At 40.1% G+C, this 24,461-nt stretch overlaps 1 protein-coding gene across 6 annotated transcripts in view; it reads right to left on the bottom strand.

Annotated features, from left to right (window-relative positions):
- Positions 1 to 664: 664 nt before the first annotated feature.
- The window catches only part of enox2 (ecto-NOX disulfide-thiol exchanger 2), a 172,101-nt gene continuing 148,304 nt past the window's right edge, over positions 665 to 24,461 (bottom strand). For 5 of the 6 annotated variants that reach the window (XM_078260241.1, XM_078260245.1, XM_078260242.1 and 2 more), the window contains 7 exons: positions 19,166 to 19,280; positions 14,720 to 14,907; positions 12,574 to 12,714; positions 7,047 to 7,103; positions 6,110 to 6,215; positions 4,056 to 4,141; positions 665 to 1,476 (listed from right to left, as the gene is read on the bottom strand). In XM_078260241.1, coding sequence (XP_078116367.1) covers positions 1,345 to 1,476; positions 4,056 to 4,141; positions 6,110 to 6,215; positions 7,047 to 7,103; positions 12,574 to 12,714; positions 14,720 to 14,907; positions 19,166 to 19,280 — 825 coding nt within the window. In that variant the 3' untranslated portion in view covers positions 665 to 1,344. The remainder of the gene's footprint in view (positions 1,477 to 4,055; positions 4,142 to 6,109; positions 6,216 to 7,046; positions 7,104 to 12,573; positions 12,715 to 14,719; positions 14,908 to 19,165; positions 19,281 to 24,461) is intronic. The other variant, XM_078260244.1, reaches the window with a different exon arrangement.

Here is a 24,461-nt window from a genome sequence, read left to right as displayed (position 1 = left end):
CTTGTCTTTGTGCAGGTGCATTTGTGTGTGTCTCTTACGCTTATTGAACACGTAATGTAGCCGCAGAATGTATCTTTTAACTGGCTACACCTGCTCGTACACACACGGCGTAGGATTGTGCGAGTCACAGGCGAGACGGACAGATTTTGCTCTGGGATTGTTGTTTCTTCAGATTTTTGGAGCTGGCATAGCGCTGTGAAAATGTCAATGTACTGTCAGCTGTTATCTGAGGACGCAGGTGAGGGAAACAAGAAATAAAAACAGAAACTCTCAAAATGAAACTGCCAATACGCTCATTGACAGTCATTAAGTAATTTCCTATATATTGGTAGTTTAATTTAAAAGAAATAGACACTTTATGATCCAAAATATTAATAGAAGACTTATTTTTATGCATGTACAGCGGATCTCCACGGAGCATACGCACCACTACGTGCTGCTCTTGCGTCTGGTGTAGCCAGTTTAATAGATTATAGTCGGAAGAGTAGTGTTGGAACGTCCACTCCGCATACATTACGCGTGCAATGTAGCCAGCCCGTTAGGACGGATAGTGAAGGTTGGCAGGCTTAAAGATGTTTGTGCACTAGAATCTCACCCACACACTTATTTTACAACCAGCCTCTCCGAGCATCAGATATACATATATAAAATGTTAACTCAGACATTTTGATATACTCAAATATCTTTTTATAATCAAAAATATCATCCAAGCATTTACAGTGTATTACAACAAATGATTCTATGCAACTGTTAACAGCCTTCACATAAAATGAAGAAATATATCAATTTTTGATCTATTTTACAAACCATGAACAGCAAAAAGAAAAGAGAGAGGGAGGCCAAAGGGTTCAGAGGTTTGAAGTGTTCAGCTAGACCCTGATAAGCCTCCTTGGTAAGCCCTGTAGTCCTGGCTCACACTGACACCATACAGAGCCATCTGCAGGCTCAGAAAGCACAATGCCCTGCCCCTGTGGGCAATAACTACATAATAATCCAGTGACATTAGGAATCGGCGGTCTGACTCCTGGAGAGTCGTTATGTCTAAAATTATTTAGCAGACACAGAGTTGAAGCTCATGAAGACTTTGCCACCGTGGTTTGGTGTCAACATTCTTGTAACCGCGTTTTTTTTACCTCTCTGCCACGTACAGAGTCCCTGAAATGCTCATGTAACATTTCCTCCTGATCGGAGATCCGTGCTCAGTCTTCTGTGTCCTTGTACAGTACAGCCCACCGTTTTTGATATTTGTGGGCTTTATACGGTGTCTTTTGCATCTCTACAGTGTCCCTGTGTTGTCGTTGCCTGTCGTCTCTTCCATGTCCCAGAAGTGCCACCGGCAGAATCTTACGTGCTCTTGATGCCCTGAAAGCCACAGAAGTTCCAGCGTTTCTCCAAACTGGCTCCGACACCAGTCAGCTCCTGTCTGAAGGTGCAGGGCAGCCGAGAAAGAAGAGCCTCCACCTCACTGGTGTTGATCTGCAGAAACACACAAACACAAACACACACACACACACACAAACACACACACACACGGTTGGTTACAACGAAGTCCATATGCATTAACAGAGACTGCACATAGTCATACACCAAAAGTCTAGATACATCTCCAAGTAACCATTGTATTATTACTTTGAAAAATACAGACACGGCTCTGGTCCACAGTATGTCAGCAGTGACTTGCTGCTGATGCCCTTGCCAAGTCAACCAATGAGATAACTTTGGACATACATCCACATTTTTTTCTTTTACACAGTCCACACCTCCTCTCTACTCACAACGGCATTCAGAAAATCATAGTGCATGTAAATGTATAGCATGTGTGTGTGACGGCATAGCAGCCACTTGACTAAGCAGAATCTGGCTCATACCACTCCGGGGTGGACTGAGGCTCATCAGTCAATTAAAATCCTGAGGTGACACTGCCAAAATCCACTGTACACGCTGCTGTAGACGACCCACACTGCCTTGCATTAATAACTAGATTGTTTGAGCCCCGTGCTGATGTCAGGATGCATTAAGGTCCATCATGGAGATAGGAGTGGTGTGACATCACAGACAATGGAGCTGTGTGTGGAGCTGGTAGATAAGCAGAGAGGATTGGGCTTGTTGTTGGAGAGTCTAGTCAGTGATACTGACAAAACTCTGTGGGCTGCTTGATATGTGTAGCGGAGAAGCGATGTGGGAACAACAGATGCACAAGCAAACTCATACGCACACAGACAGACAAGCGTGGGTGTACGCTCACATACCAACACATGAACACAGAGACACACTAGACAAAAAAACCCAAAAGGCATGGGAGGAAAACATCACACTCCATTCTTTGCATGTGTGAGAATGAGTCAGGTGGTGATGGGCATATTCAAATAGTTGCTACGGTGAACAATAATTTCTTGGGGCACCCTTGTAGACGTTTTTGAAAAATGTATTCTTCCAAATAATTATCATGTAGTCTGAAATCTAAGGGTTTTGGCCCAGGCGTTTAATATATCTTCCAGTGACTGCGACTGTTAAGGGAGCAGTGACATCTGCCATGTTTTCTGAAGGTCTTCTTGCCAGGGCGGAGAGCAGAAATGGACATTAATCTTAGTTGTTACCTTTTGGAGGTGACATTGAAAGTTGGCCTATTGAAAGCCTTGTGTAAGTGGCAGCGAAGAGCGATAATACGTCTGAAATGCCTCCTCAGAAAGATGGGGATAAAATAGCTGTAATCACCAGACAGAGTGGAAACTAAGGGTGGTGTTTGGCTTCAAGTGTCAGAATGAAAGATCTAGTTTTAATATGTTCTGGTATCAAGGGAAATCACACAACTAATCAGATATGGCTAGACATAAATCTATGACATTTAGGGATAGAAAAGTAAGAGAAACTATCTCCAAAGTTAAACTTCTTTTCTAAAACAAAGATTCTACTTCCAACCAAACATATATTTAGAGAAGTCTAATGGTTTCTGATGTTGTTTGTGTGACTGACTAGGTTTGTTGTATGTATTTTTCTCTGTGAATGTTAACTTTGTTGTACTTAGGTCCAGGGATGGAATGGATGGGTTTCAAATCCAGCATCAAATCCATTTATTAAACAAGAATTCTTTGTCTAAACACCTTTTCTTGGCTAAGGAGGCAGAAACACTACAGCTTTTAGTAGTTGTCTAACAAATGTTCAATTCATAGTTTTAGCTGTAACTGTACTTTACCTGCTACTGACTTGAAATACTGAAAGGTAGATTAATGCAAGGTGATCAGCTAGATCATTTCTCGAAGAAATGAATTGCCACTCAGAGCATCTTAACCAGAGAACAGCCAAACTTTTCATTTTAGCCGTTACAGAATTAACACTAATTATCTTCAATTGATCTAATCTGCCACAGGTGATGTCTGGCGTAAGTTGCATGTTTTCCATTTGTCTGTGCTAATAAGAAAGGCTTGATGAGAAATGTGTTCCCATTTTGCTGAACCCATCCCTAGTCAGGCCTCTCTTGCAAAAGAAATCTTAATCTCAATGAGATTTCTAAAAAAAAAAGGTATACAAGCTACATCTAGCTCCTGATTGTTTAAAATGATACTTCAACATTTCGAGAGAGTTAGATGAGAATCAATACTGCTTTCCAAAATGTCACACTATTCCTTTTAAGTGTTTCTGCCTCACCTTAAGACGTCTCTCCAAAAGCATCCATTTCTATGGGCTGTAAAAGCATTAAGCACTGCCTGCACTGAGGGGCTGTGTCTCTACTAAACAGCAGGACCATGGCACACAACAAGCCCATATGTCAGTCCTGTAGGGGGGACTGACAGTGTCTGTAATCTAGAGCGATACTGAGGACCGGTTCTGCTAATCTACTCGACAACCCATTCAGCCTTTTTTCTTATGCAAGAGTTCAACTTTGTATGTATTGTATATATTTGTTTTTTTCTGTATTTATTGTTTATTTTATATTCATGTTTAATATGTTTGTTTGTCTGTTTATATATGCACCTTTCACCAAGGCAAATTCCACATAAGTGTACTTATTGTGGCAATAAAACCTTTTCTGATTCTGATTCATGCGTTCCTGTTACCTTGGTGTCCAAACGCTGCAGGTAGGAACAGATGTACTCGATGCTGGCTCCAAACGGATGGACGTGCAGGAACGTCGAAATGATCCCTGAGGTAGAACACACAAGTTATGCGAACATTTGAAAGCAGATCCATGTCACATTCCTTCAAATTCTGTCACCTGCCAAATAATGTACTCCTTGCCTTCTCTGACTAAGTCTAACACAAGCTTTGAGTTGCTTCTCCCAGAGTCCCAGTACTGTTAAGAGCCTCTTGTATATTGTGGCTCCAGATTAGAGGGAGTGTTTAATGACAGCTTTGATGCCGTTGTCTCTCATCAAAGCCACGCTCAAACAAACCATCTGCTATCAGCTCACAGACAGGGCCAGGAAAGAGATAATCCTCCACCTCTGCTTACTAACCACCTATAGAGCATCGAGGGACCAACAGTTGAAACAAACACACACACGCACAGTGTTAAAGTCAGGAAGCTAACACTAGAGCAATGATACCACAATCACTTGAGACTTTTAAAGAGGAAATTACTTCAAGGCTTCATTTTTGCCACCTGCAGGAGGTCGGTCGAAACTTGGAACACAAACAACGTGCTAGCCTGGAGCTGCTCCACTGACAATGAATAGGAGACTGACTGGGAGTCTAATGTTCCATTCAGACACGATACCAAGTAGAATTTCATGAATTTGCATGAAATCACCCACTGGAGTGTTTCGCTGTCTGTGTTTATTTGCCTTAAAAGAGCAAATGAACATGTTCTCTAACTTATAAAGACGTTTGCTGTAACTACATGCTCCCACTCAGTGTGTGTGCCAGAATACGAATGAGTGTCAGAGTTTATACTAAGGCACGGAAGATGATCATTTAAACACTTAAAAAAAAAAAAACAGAAACTCAAATTGTTCCTCTTATTTGACACCACATTTCCTCCTTTGTGCCCTCTTTTTCAACTTGCAAACTGCGACTATTATATTTGTCTGAATCTAATGGGAATCCCAAGTTTATGCTTTGCAGTGTGACACAAATTTGTAGCTCATTCTCAACAGTAGCAGATGAGACTTCACCTTAAAAATTGCACCAGCTTGAGCAAATCTCTGTTTGAGTATTTCTACGGACTTTGTATGCATCGTGCTTTGTGCTGTATCTGAAGGCACCACAAGAATGTTTGTTTGTGTTTTTACAGCTTTCACACCTGCTGCCAGTTTTCAACAATGCCATGGCCATGGAGTGCCCTGAGCAAAATTGAGCTGTAAACACCTTCTGACTCGTCTTTCCCACCATTCTGTAAATGTTGTATAATCTTAGCCCCTTCAAATACCCATCAAGTACGATGCCTGCAGCTCCAGAAACCAACCAATAACCCTATGCTGGATTACTTCCTGTCCCCAGGTTTGTGGTGTGTCATTTTAAATTTAACTGTTTTTGAGTTCTTTGAATGATACACCTCTTCACCAGAAGATTATTGGAGCAACACAAGCTTAAAAATCCGATTATCTGGTCTGGGACAATAAATAACATTTATGATAATAGTTAGCACTATGATCCAACTAATATAGCAACAGCCTGTGGTGTACAGACTGGTAGAATCAAAGGTAGCTGAGAGCGGCAGCGGTGGCGTTGCACTCTGCTGCAGCGGATTCAAAATGGAGGCTCACTGTCTAAAAGCACCTTCATTCTCTGAGAGCGATGAGGGAGGCAGTGGGGGGGTCAGCCTGCAGCCAGCAGCTAGAATAGCAGCAGGGCCATTTGGAACAGGTATTTAAACACTTTTGCCTTTAGACATGCTCGGATGATCGGATATAGAATGTAGCTCGTTTGAAGCGTACTGGGGCTTTGTAGGTGCTTATTTCATTTTTTTCAACTGTTGGTGCATATTCCCCAACAAATGTGCAATTTATCAAATTACTAAAAACCAAGTGACGCAATAACAATACACGTGTGTGCTTGCTTGTCTGTAGTTCCTACTACTACTGAGTAGTTCACAGGTAAAAATACAGCAAATACAAAATGTACGTCTGAGTGGTATATTGGCAATGCAAGAGTCAGGTTTGTGTCAGCGTACCAACTAGCAGAGCTTCCCTCTCTGAGCGGACAGGACTCGGGGGGTTCTTCTCTGTAGGACCTTCCTTCTCTTGACTACAGGACACCACTGTAGTTACTGTGGCTTCCTGCGTGCGTGCGCGCGCGCGCACACACACACACACACACACACACACACACACACACACACACACACACACACACACACACACACTTAAATTAATCTGCTATGAGAAGTAAACAAGCTTAAATGTAAGCCGATGCATGGAACACAATAAAAAGACAAACACAAATAAGAATGAACACATCAGAAAGTTTTACCACCAACACATTAATATGGAGAGACAATAAGGATGAGGATAATGAGGCAAGGGAGAATATTTTGCCAGCAGCTATATTTCTGATAGAGGGATGAAATGCATGTCACACACACAGACACAAAAAGAGACAAGTGTAGAAGAACAAATAGAGAGAGAGAGAGAGAGAGAGAGAGAGAGAGAGAGAGAAAGAGAGAGAGAGAGACTTGGAAGGGAAATGATCAAGCTGTTTGTTTCAGATCTCTGACAGGTGGCAGAAAAATGGCAGAGGAATAACAGAAGAGTTTTTGTTTGTTGTCCTACATAGTATTGTGTGTACTATTTCCACTTATGGTGTGGGATGCCTGGTGGCCCTTTTCTGTTTTTAATCTATCTATAACACTCAGTGAGTGTGTGTCTGTGTATGTGTATGAGCCATTTTGACTTTATGACTCTTTTATTTCCCAGCCCAGTTGTGTCTGGGTGATTTATTCAATGACAAATGCAGTTGCAGTGAACTGGATTCCCCTGTAATGATCTGTCATGTCACTGGAAGGGGTTAGAGAGGGAAGTCAGATGAGGAAAAAGAAGGATAGGGAAAGAATGAGGACACAAAACAATATCTGGAGAGGAGCAGGGAGGACTCAACCTTTTTCCACTTACACTGGTTTGATTAGTGCTCTCCTCGCTGCCTCTGTCATCTTGCTTCGACGTCTCCAGCTGCGGCACATTAGAAACATATGAGCAAAAGCCACAGAGAAACAAGCTGAGCGCTAATGTAGACAGACGGGCACAGCATGGTGTGCAAAAACAGACAAATAATAGTTTATTTTTAGAATAATATCCAAAAATGTGCTGATTTTGAACAAACAAGAAAAACAGAGACCCTGAACTCCTTATGGATACAGTATAATTAACTATTTTCAGTCAAAACTGGCACACAACAGACAGCCATTACATTTGTAACAATGAAAGACTGTGTAAGTTTTTCTGGGAATATATTAGTGCAGAGATAATTGCTCCATTGTTCGATTAGACCAGTGGTTCTCACTAGACATTTTTTTTCTCTTTTCCCTTGAAATATGCCCGTAGCCCTATACAGAGGGCTTGAGTACCCCTTCACCGTCAATAGACAGGATATCTCTTTGTTCTTTTGCCTTTGTACAGCTATCAAGAGTGGCAGAAGATGGATTTAACCATTTATTATCAGTCCTTCCAGAAAAAGTTTTTTTGTGATTGTTGCGGGCAAAAATCCTTGATTATGCAGCACGTTCTCTTAAAAAATGTGATGGAATATGCGGGATATTTATGCAATTTTATGCGATGAAATTACGGGAACTTGCAAAAATTGCAGTTTCATCATGGCTTCATTGCGGGGTTTGCAGCTTTTCGATGATGTTCACGTCACGTAATTACGTCACTTCATAACGTTCCCATGGCAAAAGGGGAAAATGGCTGCTCTTGTGTGAAGCAAACGCAACATTTTTCAACTTTCTGCTAAGATATATGTGACTTTTTGCAACGAAAATGCGGGGATTATGAAATGCATCAATGCAAGCCCCGCATATTTTGCGCGGAAATCGGCAACTTATGCAGCGAAAGTGCGGCGTATTTGAAATATGTGGACTTTGGCTGATTATGCATTGAATTATGCGATCGTATAATCGCGTTTTTCTGGAGGGACTGTATTATACACTACTTGATCCATTTCACTGTTCTGCTCACTTGCTAACTCGCTTCTATACTCAACACCTGGTGTTAAAACAGAGTCACTTCAAAGGGAAACTGAGCAATGTCGATATGCAGTTGGCCTATGGTAGCTGGAAGGTTATTGGTTATTGTGAAAATTTAATACAAAATTATAATTTTTATTGTTAAAATAAGTGTAGCTACTTCACAATCTTTTCCCATATCCCTGTTAACTGTACAAGTACCCCTGGTTGGCAATCACTGGATTACACAAACTAACATTACATTTATTGACTTTGATAACCAATTCACTGTTTAAGATGCCAAATTCTTAAATGTAAAACGTGAAGTAATTTGCTGCTTTTCTCGGTTTTTATAACATAACAACTTTGGGTTTTGTACTGTTGGACAAAACAAGCAATTTGAAGATGACACCATGGGCTCTGAGAAACTATGATGAGCATTTTTCACTATTTTCTGACAGTTTATAGACTCCACATGAACATCAGTTCACTTGTCAGTGCACCAGCTGTATAACCTCAGCTGTGGCTCTGAAGGGAGCTTTAGAAAGTCTGAGAGAATAACTTTTGATCTCTAAACATCGACAGCAAGCCTGAATAGAAAACTGGGGGTGAGAAGAACAGCACATTTACCAGCCAGGAAGGGTCTGATGGAATAACACTGTTGCATTGCAATATGGGAAGAGTAGGCTTGAGCATTTTTTGGAGCTTGACTCATACTAAGACTAAGACTCAGCCTCTGCTGCTTAGAGTTTAACGTGCCTCTTGTAATTCCTCCAACTTTATAGAAATGCAATACTAAATCGCTTGAGCACACCTTAAGTCAGAAAGATAATCAACACATCAATCAATAATGAAATGAATCACTGGCAGCACTAAAATACATACAGAAAAATATGATAAAACGTGTTTGTTGTGATCATAATAGCAATAAGGTCAATGGCCTCAATAACCTGCACTGGTGTCAATCCAGTAATGCGTGGTGACAGCTTTGTGACAGCAGGAACTTTGATTGTAGTGAAGGAAAACTGATGGCACGAAGAGATCTCTTCAACATGACAAATAACCCCACAACAACTGCTAATCTTCAGAGAAACCTACACCCAAAAATTGATTTCTCTTTCTCCCTTTAATGAGACTGCCTCCCATGATTCATGTTTGCCCACATGCAGGAATTTAATTAGCATATTTTCCAGGGCTCACAGCTGTGGCGACACATTTCTAATCAAACTCATCACCATTAAAGCGCTATTGACAACTTTGTCACTCCAGATGATGTGACAAAAGAGATGTTTTAGCAAATTACTAATTCACCTCTGTGTTATATGAAACCTGCAGTCGGCTCGTCCATCTCAAAGCAAACTGATAACACATGGAGCAGCTCCCCACGTGGATTGAGAGCCTCTTGTTTTCATTATTATCCAATTTAATAGGCGATTGAACCTGAGGCCCATTTTAATGACAGCCCTTCCTCTCATTATACTGAGCCAGCAGCAACATTAACAAACATTAGCGCTTGAATACTGGGAATATGGGACAACACCTGAAACATTAGTAAACATGACATGTCTAAGAGAGAAAAATGACTCTTGAAAGTTAAAATTGTTTAATAATACTGTAGATCATGGTGCACTGCATTTAGCAGTGTACTCTTGTAGTAAAACAGTTCGTCTCTTATCAATTTTAGATGGAGTTTTGTTGGGAAAAACATGCCTCAATGTAGGCAACACATTAAATCAATTAATGAAGGGGATGTTGGAAATAATGTAGCAGGAGGGGCTCTAACTGATGATGTGGCCTTGTATAACAGCTCTGAGATGGCATCAGAGGTTTACAAGTGCACAATGTCTTCTGTGGGTAATATCTCTCTATGTGGTGATCACAATATTACTGTGTGTACATGTTGATGTCAATGTGGTATCTTAGTTACTGCCTCTTGGGACAGTGCTGATGTAGCCCAAAAGACAAGATGTTCAGGAATGAGAGTAGATGATTGTGTTGCTGGTGGTCTATGTCACATACAATTTCAGCTGCAGACAAATAAAGAAACAATTTGACTGTGGTCAACCATGCTCAATATGTTTCTAGTTAGGAAATGAAGAAGAAAGTACGAAGGTTATTTAGACATTTCAAGATAATGTGAGACCTTACATTATTTTCTGTGTGTATTGGACATGTGTTGTAGTATTTGCACTTTTGTAGCACCAAGTGTTAGTTTAGGTATGTTAGTATAAATGTGGATGTATCTAATGCCGTTCATGTAGTTATGTGGGGGTGTATAATGTTTTCATGTACCTATGTATTTATGTGAGGCTCTGTATGGACTGTACGGCTACATTTCCTTGGAATAGGAATAAAGAATCAATCAATCAATCAATCAATCTACCTACCTACCTACCTACCTACCTATCTATCTATCTGAGCAGGTGTAAGTCACTCCTTAATAAAGGACAGGTTTGCATTTTTTCAAGTCCAACTTATGTAAAACATTGACACAGGTCTTGCTTTCTGTACTAATTCCTTCTGGTCATTACAAAATCCCTTCCTAACATAGCAGCAACATGTGATTGAAAAACATGTCAAAGTTTATCTCAAGGTAATTTGAGGCTTCAGCAGTCCGAGTTAAAGTCACATGGATAATATCTTCCAAACATAGTCTTTTATACAGAATTCTCTCTTTGTGTTTTCACAGACAGGGTTTGTGTGCTGAGCTGCAGGGGAAGGATAGTGACACCAAAAGGGAATTTCATACTCAAAAGACAGTAACTTTGGAAGCTACTCAGTTTATTGCTCTAATTCAGACTGTTAAAGCCCCATATCAACTTTTTAATGTATTTTTACACTTACTGTACAGTGGAAGCACACTAAAAAGGGAGCTCTTACTGGCTATTATGAACAGCAGGGCTGATTACAGCAAGAAAAAACTCAATGTTCATATGGGCTTGAAAATCCTACCCTTTAATTTAAGTGTTCCCATGGTGGAATGGATAGAAAATGGTAGGGCCTAATGTTGGAAGAGACAGAGGAAGACTCTTTTTATAAATATTTGCACCTGAAGCAGATTTCCTGTGACTGACTACATCCCTTTACATTTATGAGGACACTGACTGAAATATATGTTGTTTCAAGTCTCTAACCTTCGTTCATTGGCCTTTCTTTCCCATTTCACCGTACCTGATTTATGAACTAGGAGGAACATCACTACCTGTGATAATGTTTTGATTACTGTCAACTTTGTTGAGTACAAAGTGGAAGTGAAATTAACGAATTAATTACGAAGAAGATAACGATGTACAGGGCTGCAACTAACGATTATTTTCATTATTGACTAATCTGCCGATTATCTTCACAATTAATCGTAGTGTCGATTAAAAATTAAAACACAAATTGGGAAAAATGCCATTTCTTAGAGTTCAAGGTGATATTATAAAGTCTTCAGATACAGTATTAGGGGACCACTAAGGTCTATATAAAAGCATCCAAAGAGCACCATGTCATGGGACCTTTAATTTACGATCATATATAACAAAGAAAGCAGCAAAACCTCACATCTGAGACGCTTGAACTTGCAAATGTTTGTTATTTTTGCTTGAAAAATAACTGACATGATTGACTATCAAAATAGTTTTCTGCCAACGGACTAATAGATTAATCAACTCAAAAACTTGTTTCAGCAGTAAAGATTTCGTATAGCCAACAGCCATTTATAAGCTTTATGTGACACTGATGTGAACATGTTTTTGTCAATATGAGCTGTCTATGAATGTTTTTTACACTAATGTAGAAAAAAAACTTTGAAGGACACTAAAAACCGGACAAAAAGATTTACTGCACACAAGGGACCGTAAACAGCCCTCCAAATAATTATTGGTTGAATATGTTTTCTATGAGATACATTATTATACCGTAAAAAAAGCATAATGAAGGGAAATAATTTGACTGAGCCACTTAAAATTTGAAAGCTGCATTATTAACAATGTTGGAGGGAAATCAAAAATAAAAGAGTTGATTATACGATGTGTTAAAAAAGAATGAATTAAGCTCCCTGGGAGGAAAATGGGAACACCAGAACACTGATTGAAGTTGAATAATCCGTCTCACTACAGTAGGTCCTTTCCCAAAGTGTTGATATCATAAAAATGCACCCAAAAAAAGCTATTTTGGGATATGTGATGAGCTTTGAAAGACAATTTAAACTACTCATTCTCTTGACCCAAAACGACACATTACAACTATCACATTCTGTCCTTTTGTTTATTGAGGATTTATTTCTTCAATATCTTTCATGCGTTGAAACTCATTTTGAACCAATTTCTTTGTTATTAAAGTGCAAATTAGATAGTGTTTATGTTTAAGCAAAAAGAGAGTAACCCAGAAATGAACTTTCATATAGAACACAACTAGGAAACATGATAGATTCTTCCTCTTTCTTCATTCTCACGAAACTCAGCTGACAAAAATGTGTTTTCTGTCCAACTAACCTGCATTACGTCTGTGTTCTGCAGGTTCTGGAGTCCTTCCTTCAGGTTCTGGACTTGGATCTTCAGCTGCTGTTTGTCCTCCAAACTCTTCTCCAGCTCTGCCTCCCGCTGCTTTAATTCTTCCCTCATTTTTAACAGTTGCTGCCAAAAAAAAGGGGGAACAGTAAGCTACTAATGCTACTGTGAACTAACTGTGACAATACTAACCTTTTACGCGAACGGCTCTTGAAGCAGTGGAACAATCAGCCATTTATTTTATTATTTTGAGCATGTAATAGCAACTTTGGTAATTACAACTTCAGCTTAATACAAAAAAAGCAATAAGACACTGACATAAATTGTAACTTTAACAAACATTTTCTAAAGAGAAAACGATCATCGTATTATATTTTGTCTTACTTTTATTCTGTTGTATGCGTCAAAGAGGAGCAATTTGCCAAATCCTTTGCTTGTAAAACACTCAAAAATACCAAATTACATATATAGGAAAAACTGTCGCTGGGTTTCTATCCTTGCTTTGGGTGACACAGGTCCTGGTGTTTGAGAAAGCTTTGATAGTGAAGTTATCTGCTTAACACAGATAACAAGATTCATCTCCTGCTGTGTTCATTTCAACAAAACAAGAGTCCATGAGACGCAGGAGGTATTTACAGCCAGGAATGTTTATCTGCAAAGCAACACATTAAGTGTTTTTTTGTTACATGCACTATAATTCACAAATGAGGAAACAGGTTGCCAGTACATGCTGACAATTTCCATTGCAATTTGTGTGTCTGCATGATACAACACATGGACCCTGGTAAGGAGAGGTTTCCAATTTCAGTGCCTTCCAATTCATTTAATCCATTGACCTTATCTTTTCATAAACACACCATGAGAGATGTAAGCTGGAAAGGTAATTACTCTCTGTAAGCAGAAATGAACAGCAGGGCCTTAATGGATTCTCTTCTTAACATGAATCAAACATAATTCCCATTACTTGTGACAGCTAGCTAAGAGAAGACACTTGACATATTCCACAATGAGTCAATTAGGTAGTAAAGTAAGTATTATGATTATTGTTATTATTATAAGAATTTAAAAAGTTACATTTAAGGGTTTCTGACATTAGAAGGGTCTTTTGAAAGTGGAAATGTAGTCATCCTGTAAGATCTAGTAGTTAAAAAACAGCTAGTACATGGACCTTGAGGTGAGATTGTTTCCCAGGTCAAGAAACACTTTGAACCACAGCTAAAGATAAAGTAGATTAAAGGTACACTATGTGTGCAGTCACTTAATTATTTTAAAATATAATACAGGTGCATGCCTTTCCTGTGATTTATCATAATTCATTAAGTTTATCAGTGCCTCCTTTCATATGTTTGCACAGTCTCTTTATTTATGTCAGTATTTGTGTTTTATTCTTTTTTACATTTACATTTGCATCTTCAATCTCATAACTGTTTAATGATGTCATTTCTATATATATACACAGCATATAATATATATATATATATATATATATAGTATATAGTATATATGTTAATAAATGTTAATGACTGTATAAAAGAATAATGGAAATAACTTCTATCCTTCAATCCCTGACAAAGTCTGAAACAGTGTATGCGTTGTCTTATATAGAAACGTGTATTGATGTCAAAACAGTTATACAAACCACTGAGATGGGTTTAATTTGGGAATGTACACTGTACAACATTCAAGGCACATTTTCAAAGAAAGAAAAATCAAATACTTTTCATAATCTTTCTCTGAATAAATGGTCTGAAATTGTTTTAATAGCCTTGGGTTTGTCGAAAGAAGTATCTGTGCGCCATTTGAATTATAGCACACAACCCTCCAATCCCAAGTAAAACCCATTCCAACTGCGAATAAGCTTTCCTTTTCAACCAGAGTAAACCCGAAAATATTATTTTTTAGCAGCTCTTCAGAATCGACTAACAGCTGCTCCTGACAGCTGTACTTTCCTACTTGTTCCTGCGCAGCATTCATTTTTAAAGTACAGGGTCATGAATAAAATGGAAAGGAAAGTTCAAACGGTTAACCGGAGCGACCTTAAAAAGAAGCAGGTGCGGAACAATAATGAATAGGAGATTAGAGTTATTGTTGGACAGATGATTGGAAAAGGTGTGTGTATGTGTATGTATACCTTCTGCATGCCTTGCAGAGCCTGCTGCAGGAAGCTGAGCTGCTGAGAGTGCGTGGTGTCCTCCTCACTGCTGATTGGTTGGTTCTTGCCTTGTTCCTGTTTGAGCAGCTCCACCTCATTCCTGTAGGCGTCCAGCTGGCAGCGCAGAGAGTCGTTCTCCTCCTTCAAGGCTTCTGCTTGGGAAACACCTACAGATTTATACATAAAGTATAGAGAACAGTATGGAATGTGGTGTTCATCATGTATAACACTGTCACAGTTGCTGGGGTCTCAGTTTCACAGTGTGGCTTTTGATTAAAATATTGAAGCTTGTATATCCGTTACACAGTGACATTTGCAAAATCGGATCGCCCATTGTTCATCTGAGTGAGAGCAGGCACAGAAATATTGAGTAGGATTGCAGGCTGGTGAGCATCTTAAAATTCTATGTATTATCGCGAAAGAGTAGAGCTCAATTTTACGTTATGCAAATTTCAGGCATGTTGAAACACAAAATGGAAAATGTCCTTTTGCTATAAGTCTGCTGCTAAATATATCGCTGCCCGTTCCTGGAGGACAGAGTATTTCAGAAAAAGATCAGGAAGCATTAAAGCTTCCTTGAAAACTTCTAAATATTTCTCTATAACAGCAAATGCATATAAAAATATCCTCAAGTATAATTCATTTAAACACTTAAAAATGTATCTAATCAGCTTCATCAGGACTATGTCAGTCTGGTTTGATATGAAAACTTTGTTTTGTTTCACAAAGTCAACAATGGAGCGTTCTGAATTCACTACTGCTGTGATCAGGGCTTAATTTGAGCCGGAACATGTTCCGGCACCTCCAACGTTGGATACGGAACCTTTTTTACTGTCACTATGACACTATTAATCGCCTAAATGAAAAAAATAAATTACTGTTTGTGTTAAATGTTGTTATCTGTCTTGTTAGTCTTTATTCCCCATTGAAATTCCACAAAAATCTTGTTTGCATTTTCGATGCGTTTTGAGGTGAATTTTCAGGGTAAGACAGAGGGATTGGTGGGGGGAGGGAGGGGAGGCGCTTCAAGTAACACATGCGCTTGTGCTGGTTGAGATTGCTGTTAGCCTCGTTTCACTCAGGGGAAAAAGGTCAAAAAGACAACAAAGTTTGCTTAACTTGTTCAAATACGCTGGCCAGTCGGATCCCAAACAAGCAAAAATCGTTTCTGTCGATCAAGAATGTGGAGACATTACATTTCGTACCCATGCAGTGCATGTTCTGAAATTAAAATAAACATTGCCCTGATGTACACAGGAGTTTTTTTGAGTCAGAGAAGCTACGTAGGCAGTGTAATTTGTTTTTGTTCCGTTACCTCAAACCCCCATTTTGAGTTGCCGGATCCACCCCCCCTCTGCGCTCCAGGATCTCCCACTTTACAAATGAAGCACTGGCTGTGATACACCCTGACTGGGTTGTTCTACATAGCAACGGTAGCCAAACTGGGGGGAAATTGGAGTATCAGGGAGAGTCTCGTGTTTCTCTATTGAGCAAAATCGAGGCTATGGTTTAAAGAAAAGGGGAATGGGAAAGACACTTCTGAAACCAGCTGCTCTCTCCACCTCACAACTCTATGGACAGTGGCCTGGCAACATGAGCAAACCACCCCGCAACCGTCATCAGATTTCAATTCAAATGTTGCTAAATCCTGAATGGTGCACGGGGTCCAAAATCTCAAGGTACCATGTTGTCAAGCTAACTGTACTTTTTAGGGGTCCAAGCCCGAGTCTGGAAGAACCGGCGGTAGCAAAGCTACGGCGTTCGCACAACAGGGCTGTGGAACCCTATTGCTTTCCTAAGGATTATTATTATTTTTCTCCGCGTAAAACAGATCCTACAACCTAAACCGTACAAAAATCGTTTCGGGGGCGTTTTCAGGACTGGTCCAGATCCCTGCACGGACCTCGGACAAAACGCAAAGAAATAGCAGAGATAAGCGTTTGGCCCTATAACACCCAAACCATACAGTGCACAAAAATACACATATCCACGCATTTCCGCCTAGACTTTTATACACGAAAAATCGTGATTTATCGTAAACCTACTTTTTTTAACTCCTCCTAGACTGTGCGACCGATCTGCACAAAACTTGGTAGGTAGCATCTCCAGACCGACCTGACAAAAAGTTTTCAAAAGAATTTTTATCGGATAAAAATTGCACAAATTACGCACAACCAAATTTATGTAGCTAGCTACGAAAACACAAACTTTGCCATATCTCGGCCAAAATTAATGCTATCAACCTGAAACTTTAGATTCTTGTTTGCCATGACCCTCTGGGGCTCCCAGTTAAACTATTCGCAATTTACAAGCAAACTAATTTTCGTAGCTAGCCACAAAACACGGACTTAGCATATCTCGGCCAAATTAATAGGTATCAGAGCTAAACTTGATAATGTTGTTCGACATCCCACTCCGAGCCTCTGTACCAAATTTGGTGTAAATCGACCGTTAGGGGGCGCAATAATGAACGTAGACGCGTTTTGGCAAATAAGTCAATGCATTTAAATGGGAAAAACTTGCAATGGCAATATCTCTGTTGGAGTAAATGCTATCAGCACAAAACTTGAGATTATTGTTCGTCATGCCACTCTGTGGCTCTACACCAGATTTGGTGATGGTCGCCCTTTAGGGGGCGCTATAACTGAGGTAGAAGCGTTTTGGCCTTTTACTCAATGAATGGGAAATTTGCCATTGCATTTCAGTACAGACTTTGGAGATCGCACTTAGTCAAATTTCCTGACTGTTGCCTCGCCGCCGTGCTTTGGGTTCTCCTTTCGCGGGCTCCGCTTTCGTGGTCTCTTAGCGTCGTCAGGGGCGACTTGCGCCAGGGGAGGCTTGGACCCCTTCATAACTGCTTGCAGTTCTAGTTATTTTTGATATTCACTCAGTGTCTGAAAATCAAACACCTAGTGTATCGACAACTGAAAGCTGTGATAATCCCAGAGTGTTTTGTCCAATGGCTCTTTACAGGACATTTGACCTGACCTATTGAGCTATTGAGACAGGAGAAAGTGGAAGTATTATTTTATTATTATAGGGGACCTGCTCAGCTCCAGAGATGCCCAGTATTATCAGCTCTGCTCTCCTCCTGTGGGCCTTGAGGGGAAGCTCAATGACTGTATACACTGACTGGACTGGGGAGATAAGCCCCATTCTGTGTGTGTGAGAGAGAGTGCATGAATGCATGTCTGGTTAGGTTTTATGTGGGTGTTCATGAGTGCTGCCTGCAGTCTATCATGGAGGACCATTGGCAGTGTTAATGAACTCTTGCTGGGTGAGTGTTAGTGCATGTGTCTATGCTGTGTTTATGTGTACTTTTCTCCCAGCAAAATAAGGGTTTGAGGTGAGAAGAGTATTGATCTGAGAATTCCAATTCCACTTCTGTTACATAACAGGCGGCGCTATCGACCTGCAGATATCTTTGAGTGTGCATGTCTCCACACACACACACACACACACACACACACAAGCTGTTTTGCTTTCTATTCTGTACATGAGTCAGACGCAGAGCATCGATTCACGTTTTAAGAAGCTGCAGTCATAACGCAGGTGTTTTCAGCAGCCCTGGTTGACATGTAAAAAAGTGGGTGTAACAGTCAGCCTGTTAACACAAATACCAAGAAGTGTCACATAAACACCTGTCACCTCAGCAAATCCTGTGGCATCAAGCGAAATGACAGGTCTTTGACAGCAATGCTAATTACTGATAGCTAAATAGCAAGGTTGCAAAAGAGAAGGGGCTGAGCTGACGACTGCATTTACATACATTTGCATACTGATTAGAGTAGCTGTCATATTAGCAAATGGCAGATATCAGAATGATTAAAAGGCAAGAAGAAAGAGTACGTGAAGAGAGCATTACAACATGCAGAGAGGCACGAAACACGAGAGACAACCTTACATGTGGTGGTGACGGTTACAGGTTGTTACCCTGGCGACTACTCTAGAGTAATGGAGTTATTGTAATGGGGGTTGAGAGTTTAGGAGCACTGTTAGTTTGTGTTGCTTCAGCAAACACAAAGAGACTCATTTGAGGGAAAACTAGAGGATTATGGCACTTCAGTGGTACCCCGATCTGAAATTAGATGGCAGCTTGCAGGTGAGGACAGATTCATTTACACTTGTATGGAGTCGTGTGCATTCAAGGTGGACTGGGGTAAATGTCATTTAGTAGTCATGTTCAACATTAAGTCAGTTAAGTGTGTGTGGTGTCAGCATCTTGAGGTACTTTGAATGCATTTTTTTATTGATGTGGCGATATCAGATGCTTGGGGGATGATTACAGTCATTTCAGTCAAACACAGCTGTCCTCCTCAGGTATTTAACGCTCTCTATGTTTATCTTCTGAAGATCTTGATCAGTGTATGGTCTGTCATGTTGATAGAAGTGCTGAACTGTGAACACGTGCATGCATATGCATACCTGAGTCCTCAGAGTCCTTGCTGTCAGGGGAATCCTCCATGTCATCGTCCGACATCTCCATCTCCTCCTCTCGTCTGATGCCCATCAGCTGCTCGTTGTGCATGTTTCTAATCTCCTGCAAAATACAACCGAGAGGGGCGGGTTAGAACTGCAAAGACTCATGGGTGATTCACGTTTTAGCAGGTGCTAGTAGGAGTAGGATCATCAGTGATGCACCTTAATTGATTTCATTAATATTAAGCAATAGCTGTAAGGAATACTTATAACAGATCAATACAGAACAAAAGAGTGTAGATAAATAAGGATGAAAAGGATGGTCTCAGAGCTGGGGCTAGACTCCTCCTCTGGCACAGCAATAGGGCAGATGGCAGCACGAATACAGCCAAACTCCACAGTTTTGCACTTCACTGTTCTTGTGACTTTCAAAAAACATTCACATTTATGCAGCTAAAATACATAATAGGTTTGTTACACTGGCAACCAGAGCTTGTGTCAGAAATGTCAAAGCACTGTTTAGGACGACAATGTGCATATACGTTGTTTATAATGTGTACTGTTGGTGTTTTAAACCCACATCTGTAAACCCACAGTAGTAACGGTAAACAAAAATACCTATCTTTCCATTTCTTTCCACCATCAGGCAGAATCACTAATGACTATATCCATCTGGAGACCAGTAAGGTTTCTAAATGGTTTAAAGATTAAGGTCAAACCACTGAATTGGATTGGCTGTAAATTAGACAACACCCTCCAGGTCTGTGTCAGGAGAAAAGCAAAACAAACAAAATCCTTGTGATGCATTACACACAGTAGACAGTTGCTTAGACCAGACCATGAACATACAGTACGGTTGGTGGGAATCGGTGGCTTTTTAAATACCATTCAGCTACTGTGTACAGAAGTACACAGTGTCTCCGTTAAAAACAAGAAGTCTGATGTGACCTATACTTTTAAAATGTTAAAAAGTATTTAAGACCTCGTGCTCTGACAGGCTGATGCCTAGCATTAAACTTTCCATTATCTAGATGCGATATATCTAAAAGAAAATGTTGTCACTATACTATTTAATGAAGAGATGAGAAGCAATAATACTGAATTATCGCCTGGTTCTGAAACACATTGAATGAGCGCTTTATTGGCTACTGTATACAACAAATGTTACCTAATATAACAAGATGAGGCAGTTAGGAATACATCATTATTTGGGTTGATAACATTATTATTTCAATGATTACAAGATACATACATACAAAAAAATCTATTCGGCCACAAACTGTGGTCGGCCGACTCCCAGCTGCATGTCCTGTATGTATGTAACTGCCTCTATGAGGGAAGGGAGATGGACTATGTATAAAAAAGTTGAATGTTTAAATCTGCATTACTGCTTTAGAAATGTAATCATGCTGAAAACTATGCTGCTAATGTTATTATATTTGCTTGGAAACATATTTAGAAAATTGTGTGGATTACTTTGTGACTGCCTGACGGAGTGTGAGGCAGCGGGGGAAAGGTCGTGTAGAGTTCATGGGTGGAGTGCTGAGTTCGTGTTCTGTTCTTGTGTAACGTGAACGGCTGTAATGTATAAGATATATACCATGTCACATGTAAAGCCTTCCTGCACGTGTCTTATAACCTGCATTTGCATTAAAAGATATTACCGTATAAGGCCACATGAAGTGGTGAGACAACCCCTGCTGAGACGGAGTGAACTGGTCAATGTATGTATGAATAGAGGTAACTCGCTCAGAGCAGAGCGGCAGAGCTTTTTCTGGGGCATTTTGTACTTGAAGGACTTCCATATCTCAGCATTCATTGAATTGACTCTGTTCGGGACTATTTCAGTGTAGCTTGTTTGCTTTTTAGACTTTCTGCTTTAAATAAAATAAAAATACCTGAACTAAGGACTGAGTTAGGGAACCAAAAACTCTAGTAAATATTTTGTGCTTTTTTGGAAGACTTTTTCTCTTTTTCCTCCACCCCTACTGTACGGCCGGGGAACACCCTTACGGGGGCCAGTTCAGACTACTCTTTAACCGCTCGTGGTGAGTTGCAACCTGGCGGGGACCAATTTTGACAGGCAGGCCTCTTATCACCTCATCGGGGACTGTATTTCCAGCGGATCTGAACCTTTGGTGATTCCATGAGGAGCGGCCTTAAACCGTGAGTATTAGTAAAAATCATTTGGTTGTGAAGCTCCCCTCGGGCAGTACTTTTTCTGTATAGGAGGTTAAAACGCCCGTGACTAGGGGACATCTAGGGTGTTAACCAAAGCCTCTTGCCTCGCCTCCGGGTTCCCTGACCCGGGCGAGGGCCTTTTAATATGGGCGTGTGTGTCTCTCTATAAAATAAAAAGACAGGGAAGTATCTGAAATAACTCCTTTTAATATAGACCAAAACATCCGCTCCGCTGACAATAACTGGTGTTACTGTACGGCAGAAGAGGGCATAGTAGACGCGAGGGTTAACGAGGGGAAGGTATAAAAGGAGTTGGCTTTTAAAAAGAAAAAGTGATACTAAGCCTCGATAACTGTCACATCGCTCTTCAAGGCAGTGGATTGATCAGTATAATCATAGCAAGATGCTCCCCTCTCCTGCAACTTTAAAATGTATGGAATGAAGTTCCATACAAAATATCACTTTACTCACCTTTAGTAACCTCACAGCTTTGATAAAGCTTACCACTCTGCATGATTTATTTTTATAAAAAAGGATATCTGGTCATCAATTTAGTAACATGTCAAAGAACACAAGTTTAAAAGTGTTCTCTATTAACAACTTAAAAAACTAGGTATTGAAACAAACATGTACATACATACTGTATGTATGTACAAACACACACCAGTGGATAGAGACATAAGTGCTCTATCAATGAAAGTTTCCCAACAACTGAAAAATACTCCTAAAAGCCAAGCAGCTGCCCAAGAGTAAATACACTTACAACCATCTGTCAGTTGATGTTATCAGCCTGAGTCCATGGCAGAGGTCAAACAGGTAACTCTACACACACAAACAGACAAACATCTGGTGTGTATGGAGCACACTATACACACACACATCCACTGCATACACACAAGCACGCACACATACAAACACTGATAGAGGGAGGCAGCTGTTGTTTGATTCTGCCTGGGAGCTGCAGCTACTCCACGCCACTGCCTGTTCCTCCATATTTCACCTCCAGGCCAAAGAATCATACTGAATATACAATATGACTGAGAGTGAAACTGGCTGCCTGTTTGATGATAAACTACCCCTGAGAAACTGCACTTACTTACCTATGCTCTTTACACTGTCAGCTGGCTGCCAGTCCTACACACTGCAGCCTCTAAGGCAGCAGCCTCTATGATCAATGTGAAAATAAACCTGTATTAAGCCATATTTCTGATTTTGAATCAAATCACTCCATGTAATGTAAAATAATGCCCAGTTGTGCTGACAGTCACTGATAATTACAGTAGCAACCACCTCTGCAGCTCTATGCAGCTTTTCGATACATTTAGCCCATTATTTTGGTTTTTTGACCGCCACGCACAATGTATGGTTGGGTCTCACAGCTCTTATTACTCCCACATATAAAACCAAAGGCAGCAGTTTCCAGCGAAGACAAGCTGAGTGTGCTCCACCGGCCCAGCGATTAATGACAGAGAGCTGAAGTAAACAACAAGCATCTAGAAAGCCAAGAGTCCCAAATATGTTTCTTAGTAGTCAGTGATAACCAAACCAAAGCTAAAAGGTGAGTGAATGATGAAGATGATTTCCTTCTTCATCAAGTGGCCAGAAACATGACTCAGACAGGATGCTTATGTTCTTCTGCGACTCTTGGATGTGTAAGTAGGCATCTGTTTACTGACAGGTTAGCCACAACAACTTTATAGACCTGTGGTGTATCAGGGCTATATTATAAATGGTTCGTGTTTAATACGGTTTTAAACCTGCAATGCCTGATTTGTGTCAATGTAAACTAGCTGTAAATACAACACTAACATATCAATACCTTAAAAAGTTGGTATGGCGAAGTTGTTAGCAATTGCTTTTTTACACATCCAGCAGATTATGCTAAATGTTGCACTACTGTATGTTTACCAGCTTAACGCTAAATTTGATTATAATAGCTGAGTGGCAAACATACTTTCTACTAGGCTAATCTACATTTTAGGGTTTTATTTCTACCAGTTAAGTATGACCTCACCTATCACACAAAGACTATTCAATGGTCTGATTCTGGGCTAATTCCCTCCTGTGTATAAACTTACTTAAACCCTAACAGATAGCTGCAGAGAGATACAGACTCAATTTGGGCCAATGCTAAACCATGCCTTGTGTCCAAATTACTTCATCTGTCTGTTCGCCTTTCACTCCGACACAAGCATGCTCGCCCGCTTGCGTGTGCTTGCACAATGTCTTTTGAATGAGGACATATTCTGCAGTATGAGTGTCCACCCACAGTGGTCTCTTTCACTTGTATCTATGGCCACGCTGTACTCCCTGGTGTATGCAGTGTGTATACAGCAATTCTTTAAAGAAAGGAAAAAGGAAGACTGGACAGGTCCTTGGAGGCCTGGAAACACTCTGGTATTCACATAATATATTTTAATACGTCATGCTTTAGTGTATATATATATATATGTATATATATATATAGAAGATAGTGATTCTCCATGAGTAGATCCCTGACAGAGCCTCAAGGTCTGAGTGCAGGAAGGGACAACCATACAAAGTGGTCTTTACTGACGTCACACAATCTGCTTTTATATTATATGCACAATTTGCTTATAAACATGCATCATCCAGCTTCCTACTTACTCATCAAGTGTGTGCTAAGAGACCTTCACAAAAGGTATTATAAGCATAAGTTCTAACAAACAGTTGCTTTTACGGGTACAAATTTAGATTATTCATTTGACTATTTATATGATTCTGCAGCACATCTAAAAAATTAAAACAACAACTTTGCCTTGCAACACCTACCTTTAAAGAGAAGTTTTTGTACAAGATGATTGCTGCTTCTGCTTCACCTTAAATCTTATTTTTTATTCTGAGCTTCAGAGAAACTTACCAATCAGATATGATCATATATTGTCCATTAGACCCAGGACTGCACCACACAGACTCTCCATTACATACAACCCGTCATCATGCTAATTAATGTAATGCTCCATTTAGCAGAGAAAGAAAAAAAAGGTGAGCAGGTAGTAGATGACAAAAATGCTGTTAGATTTGAAAATGAATAACACTTCTATGTCTCAAGATGTCCCTACTTAATTATCCACTCAGTAAATCTTCAAATTTGTTGGTG

The sequence above is a fragment of the Sander vitreus genome, chromosome 10, assembly GCF_031162955.1.
Source record: "Sander vitreus isolate 19-12246 chromosome 10, sanVit1, whole genome shotgun sequence".
In the NCBI taxonomy this organism is placed as follows: domain Eukaryota; kingdom Metazoa; phylum Chordata; class Actinopteri; order Perciformes; family Percidae; genus Sander; species Sander vitreus.
This window is presented reverse-complemented; position numbering and strand designations above follow the sequence as displayed.